General features: G+C 41.0%; 1 protein-coding gene across 1 annotated transcript in view; it reads right to left on the bottom strand.

Moving 5' to 3' along the window:
* The window catches only part of PCNX1 (pecanex 1), a 210,724-nt gene that overhangs the window by 147,542 nt on the left and 56,140 nt on the right, over nucleotides 1–7,042 (bottom strand). Inside the window, exon 3 of the mRNA XM_007942339.1 lies at nucleotides 6,201–6,306. Coding sequence (XP_007940530.1) covers nucleotides 6,201–6,306 — 106 coding nt within the window. The remainder of the gene's footprint in view (nucleotides 1–6,200; nucleotides 6,307–7,042) is intronic.

The raw sequence follows: 7,042 nt of genomic DNA, 5'->3' as shown, positions 1-7,042 counted from the left end.
AGAAGCAGGCTTAGTCCCTGGTCTAGAGGCAGGTATGTGGCCAGTTCTGGTCAATGGATGTCTGGGCCTCTGCTGGAAGGCCTCTCTCTGGAAAGGGTTTTTCTAGTCTGAGAAGATATCCAGGGAGGATCTGCCAGTCCTATACCTTCATGTGATTCTTCTCGGCAATCATGATCGTGGTTACTGTGCTCATCCTGCAACCCTATGGAAAAAGCCAAGAGAACTGTGGGAGCGCCAACCCGGAGCACCAGCAGTATTGAGCTGCTTCATAAACAGCACACCAACCACCTCCAGACTTAGGTGGCAAACGTAAACTCCCATCCTTTAAGTCACAATTAGCTGAATATTCTATTACTTGCTAACAAAAGCATTTTTAACTGACACAATGGACGATGACATTTTTTTCTTCACACTTTTCTGCATTATTTAAGTTTTATCTCCCACTCCTCAAAAAGAAAGGATCATGAGTGGGCCTGAGAAAGTATTTACATGTGAAACTACAGCAAAATGAATACACAAACTATTACCAAAAAAAAACCCCTCACTGCCCTCAAGTCGATTCCTACTCACAGCAACACCGAATCTGTTTCCAGGGCTGGAAGCATTCTTTATGGAAGCAGACTGCCCCATCTTTTGTGTGGAGCAGCTTACAGCTCTGAACCACCAACCTTTTGGTTAGCAGCCAAATGTTTTAACCACTACCCCACCAAAAAACCAAAAACTCACTGTCGTCGAGTTGGTTCAAACTCATAGTGATCCCTATTTGGATTTCCAAGGAGGTATCTCTTCTCTATGGAAGTAGATTGCCCAGTCTTCCTTCTCTGGCTGGTCGGTTTGAACTGCCAGCCTTCCAGTTAGCAGCCAAATGTCTTAACCACTACACCCCCAGAGCTCCTTATATAAACTATAGCACGTCCAAATGAAAGAATGCAATGCATTCCCCCCTAGTGTCACAGCTTGTTTGGTTGGCTGCTACAACATGGACCAAAATATGGCCTGCACTAAATGAAGGTGAACTGCCTTGGTATACTGAAGAAAAAGGTATTCAAAGGCTTAGGGAAATCAGAACATTAGAATGGATTTAACATGTCATACCCCCCCCCCCCCCCCCCCCAGGAGTGTCCAGAGAACACACCTTTCACCACAACTGTGAGGAATAAATTTGTGAAGGGAGCCCCAGCATCCTTAAAGAGCACTGTGATTGGGCAGATTTTACAGTGGGAAATATCAATACTGAACTGGGAAATCTAAATGCAACGAGGGTGACTAGATCCTGAGGTGGCAGGAGCCAAGCAGCACGTAACTGCCAAGCACCAGATGAGCATGCTTTCTGTGATAAACAGCAGAGTCGAAGTAGTAATCAAAATAGTCTTATTCTTACAGACATATGGCATTAGCTTAATTATTCACGGTGTCCCTAGGAGTGAAATAGACAGGATGCCTACTAAATACTTACTTGATTAATATAAAGGGAAGATTTCTAGGTTAAGTGAACAGAAGTCTAACTTGAATCACCAAAACAGAATCACGGCTCCTCAGTCAATTCCCAGACTTGAGCCAGTTTACAGATCCACAACCACTTCAATGAAGGAGAGGTAAGGTCCCTTTTCAGAAAGGACTCCTCTACATTGTCAAAAATTTATATTGTTAATCTTTCTCCCAGCCTTCCCCAAAGGGATCTATTATTGCCTTTTACCAGGGTGACTGTTCACTAGGGAAAAGGAATTAGATATTTCAGGGATTACTGAACACTGGCTCTGAACTGACACTACTCCAGGAAGACTCAAACATCACCATGGTCCACCAGTCAAGAGTACGGATGCGTGGGAGTCAGTGGAGTTACAGTTCAGCTCTGATTCACAGTGGGTCCACTGGTCCACTGGTCCTCAAACCCACCCTGTAGTGATTTCTTTAGTTCCAGAATGTGTAGGTGACATAGATTTACTCAGCAACTGGCAGAATCCCACAGTGAATACAGCATTTATTATATCAGTGTTAATGACATTAATATGATCATGATACATTCAAGAAAGAGAATCAAGTTCCAAAGACCATGCATGCACTGTAAGCCCATTTTGTTTAAAATGTTGAGGATATTACAGATGATTCTCTTCTCTTCTTTTTGCTTACCCTCACTTCTTAAATTTTTAAAAAACGAACACATTTAGAAAAGAAAATATTAGTGAAAAAAAAAGTATCTTCATGCATGTGGAGGTGAATTTTTTTATGTAAATGTGTTAAAGAGACCAGGAGGCTGCATCTTCTGACCTCTAACCCCACAAGAAGAAGACAGAATCACTACCAGAAGCCCAAGGCCTATCCCTGCTAGGCCAGGCATGCCGCCTCCCTCCAGCCCTTTCACCAACCCTGGCACCAACCATTCCTCCCACAGCACCCACCACCTCTCAGCTGGGTTCAATAATTTGCTACAGTGGCCACACAGAACTCAGAGATTGTGGAGTTTATCAGGGAAACATCTGGCTACAATTCAAGTTCAGGAATAATGCTCAGTCTCTCTCAACCTGCCATCTCTCAGCCAACAGTCTCTCTCAGTCTCTCTCTCCCAGCAGTGCATGTCTCTCGGCGTCTCTTTCTCAGCAGTACATGTCTCTCAGGACCATGTGTCTCTCAGCAGCACGTCTTCTCAGCCAGCAGTCAGAGAGAGACTTCTTCTGCCTCTAGGAGGACTCCTTCTGAGCCTGGCAGAGTGGCCAACTAACCAATCATAACATCAGAATTCTAAACACCTGAGAAAGAGCAAACTTCCCAGAACATTGCTTTGTGCCACTCGCAACAGCAATACCCCAGGTGGACAACTTTAACAATCAGGAGCTCCTCAGCTGCTCACAGCAAATTCCACCACAGAGTTTACAAAGACTATGGCTAGAAAAGCCATACCAGGTAGTTTACTACACCGCAAAGTGGTTGATAGAAACGGCAACAATCTAGTGCCTCTTCTCTTTCACAAGTGCCACAGGAAAGGTCTCAGAGGATTTCAGAGAAGACAGACATTACCTCCAATTAGACAACTTATCAGGCAAGTTCAGCTCCTCCAGGAAGCCTTACCCCTTTCTAGCTGGAAATAATTATCTTCTCCTCTGAAATCCTTAGCCTTTTTTCTGTACCATTCCTATACCAATTATTACTTTGTATCTTATATGTATATTTCCTTGGTAACCTTAATCACACATGAAACTTTTGTTACTTATATCACCTCTATGAGATTGCAAAGTCTATGGTGACCCACTTCACAACCCAAATCAAGTAAAATGCCTTGGATTCTGCTGTCGTTGAGTAGCTAAAGAAGGACAAGTGACAAAAGGGAGACAAAAATAAAGGGAGCGTAGAAGAGGGAAGAAAGCAGCACTGAGGTGGCAAGAAGAAAGGCTAATAACGACCAAGACATAGTCACGGTGTTCAAGGAGCTCGCTACTCAGTACAGAAAACATTTACATAAACAAATAATGATAACATATGGTAAGGGCCATACAGTATGTTCAAAAAACAATGGTTTATCTTTATCAGAAGTACTACTGCCAATATATAGAAAGTCTGACTCCTTCACTTCACCTTCTCTAAAGGATAACAATAATCATGTCAACCATTACTTTTGTCATAAATAGTATAAAACTAAAACTCCAAACCCCAAGCAACACAATAGCCTGCAATATTGCATATTTTTTCCCAGAGCTGCTATTTAAGTAAAGCCAAAATAGATATGCTATACATTTATGTGTGCACATGCTTCAATTGCATTCTAGATTAATGCATTTACTTTCAAGACTCCCTACTAAAAAAAGTAGGATAAGTTCCAACAGACACATGCCATGGGCAGAATCTCAAAGGTAGGTGGCCACTGCTGTGCTCTTTCACCTGTTCTACTGAAAAACTTAACAAAGGTGTGGCTCTCTAAAAGATTACTGGAAAAAAGCAGGCTTACTGGAGTGACCTGACATTCCATGTATCTGTCAACAAGAAGAGGAGACAGGGTTGATTAAGAATACAAAATGTATAAACATATTTAAGAATTAAGTCATTTTGTTCTCCAAAAAAGAAACTGAGAAAAACACAAGACCAACAAAAAATACTTTCAAGGATAGTTAACACTTTCTTCAAACTGGCATTGTAAAAACTTAACAAAAAAAAAAAGAAGAAGAAAGAAGGAAAAGGAAGTATCAACCTAATCAAGGCACTCTGGTGGTGCAGTGCCTAGAGCATATGGCTACTAACCAGAAGCCACCCACCAGCCACTCCACGAAAGAAAGACTAGACAATCTACTTCTGTAAAGATTTACCACCTCAGAAACTCAATGGAGGTCGCTATGAGTTGGAATTGACTCAACGGCAATGGTTTATCAACCTAATTAATGTCCCAACTATTTTCCACATTGTATTAGTTGCTTTTTTGTTTCTGCTTTTTAATTTGAAATCTTGTCTCACTCCATCTGCTTGTTAGGGAAAGAAGAAAATTTGAAGGATCTACTTGCCCTATACTACACTTAAACATAACAAAAACTGTTACCAAAAGCTCAAAATTCACTTGAAAGTTTAAATCATGAACTGCAACTCAAATAGAGGTAAACCTCTTTTCAAAATACACTAGGAAACAAGACCCTGTTAAAGACTTTAATTCACAGAACATGGAGTCTTTGCATAATATTGTTCTTGGGTCACACAGGGCTGACAACGGAATAACAGATGCACGTGTTAGGAGAATTAGGGCTGCTGGAATGCCTGGGCGGTACAAATGGTTTAAGTGCTCAGCTACTAGCAGAAAGGTTGGTAGTTCAAATCTACCCCGAGATACATCAGTACACAGGCCTGGCGAGCTACTTCTAAAAGGTCATAGCCTTGAAAATCCTACGAGGCAATTTCTACTTTGAACCCAGTGGGTTATCATGACTCAGAACCAACTCAACAGCAGCTAATGATGACAACTACTTACTCATTTGTGAACAAGGAGGAACTAGGTCTGATTCCAGCTCTAAAGTCTTATTATCTATACAGATAAAAATGATTAGCAATCATTAACTGGACGTCCACTGTGCACTACACAGTGGACAAAAGAGGAAAATCCACTCTGCGGAGACTTACAAACTGCTACTTATCATCATACACCAAGAGAGTGCTAAATAAACACCCTAAGGAAGTGCTCCATCTGCAAGGGAAAGAGGCAACAAGGTCCTTGAAAATCTTGAGGAATGGAAGATAATTAGAACAAGAGTCAGAGTTAATCCTAAAAATAAGGAAGAGTAAGTCTCTCCCTGGAAAAGAAAGGAGGAAGAGAAGAGAAGAATGGTTTCAATCTGTAAACAATGTAGCGTAACGCAAGAAGACTGGACTGAAAACCAAGAAGGGAGGGTTAGACTAGATCTGGAAATAAATCAGCTGTTTCTTCTTCTCTATAATCAAAGGATGGAAATAATAACCAGGAGACCCACAGTGATCTACAGTGCTACTAAAGAAGACCTCTGGAGTGTCTCACCATTTACTCTCACACGCTCATAGAATTTTACTCTAATTATTGAAATCACTTGCAGAAGGCAAATAGGAATAACTGGTGCTTTGACGGGTGTGGGAGATGAAAAGAATCAATGAAAAGAGCTCAAGAAGGGAGTTAACTTAGAATGAAACAGAAAACTGTAGCAGCAAAGGCCCAGCCAACATTAGAAAGAAGGGGAGAACAGCAGGCTTCAGCCAAGTTTTGAGACAGTATTTTCAGAATAACTATTTTAAGTTAAAAGTTACATAGCAGAAAGACATTAAAATCGGCAAAAGCAGATTTGTATTCTAGGTGGTCTACTATCAACACCTTCAGATTTTGTGCAAGTTATTGCATTTCTTTGTCATGTTTAAACTAGGGATAACCATAGCCATCTATCCCTCAACAACAGGAATGATATGAAGGTAAATGAGAGAAAGAAACTTAGAAGCTAAGTTTCATAAGGGTTCTGACCAGAACTGTCTTGCTCAAAACTCCACCTCCAAGCAATGAGCATGTGGTAGATGGTCAGCAAAAACTTACTGAATCAATGTGAAAAGTCAGTTAAAAATAAGGATATTATCAAAGACGTTCTTAATATATTAATAATCAAAAAATGATAAAGCCAAACACCAGCTGCCAGCTACAGACAAGAGAATCTCTGGGGACCAGCACGAGGAGGAGGGACAAGCCCAGACAGAGTAGCACAGGTTCCTACCTGGTTGCTTGGATCTAGCCCAGCATAAGAATTTCTTGAACTGCAACCAACTGGGGGTGTGGCCTCGCGAATAAACTCAGACATTTCAATCCCTCCACCAGGATCACTGTAGGGGGAAAAATGAGGGGGGGTGAAAAAAGAATAACTGTCATTCTGACACCAATGATTTTCATTTTATTTACTATTTTTAAAAGTTATTGTAATTTGCTATAAAACTAAGAAGTTACGATTTTTAAAAAACAAACAGCTGGGGGGAAAGAAAACAACTAAGTAATGACCATTCTTCACTTTTAAGTATGATAATCTGAACTATTTTATAATCATGTCCCTACTTGAAAATATTTAATGACTCTCTTATCCCAAACTGTGTTCACCCAATTCAAATTAGAAACTGGCCTTAATTACATTTATAGCATAATAAATATTTTACGATGTTTGCCATAAAATGACTCTAGCTGAGCAAGAGAAATTAGCCAACTATCAACATGGAAAGTAACCAGATTATTACTCTGCCAGAGCAGGCAGTCTGACTGAGCGGCATGAAAAACCAACCCAAAGTTTTTCTGGTGAACCACATTCCCCTCAGACTTTCATATGGTTTAGGGTAATGTTGAGTGACCAAAGGCAATCAGCATATTCCATTTTTCTGGTCACAGGGATTGGTAGCCATGACCCAACTGAGGCTACGAGAGGAAAGTTCTCTCTTTCTGTTGGTCTTAATGCTGAGAAGGCCTAGGCCTAGGGCTGCTGCAGCCATTTTACAACCACTAGGGGAGAGCCTGGAGCTCTGGTAGCATAGTGCCTAAGGCACTTGACTGCTCACCAGAAGGCTGGTGGTTCAA

Source organism: Orycteropus afer, unplaced genomic scaffold (genome assembly GCF_000298275.1).
Source record: "Orycteropus afer afer isolate SDZICR_OR568_19922 unplaced genomic scaffold, OryAfe1.0 scaffold00088, whole genome shotgun sequence".
Taxonomy (NCBI): domain Eukaryota; kingdom Metazoa; phylum Chordata; class Mammalia; order Tubulidentata; family Orycteropodidae; genus Orycteropus; species Orycteropus afer.
This window is presented reverse-complemented; position numbering and strand designations above follow the sequence as displayed.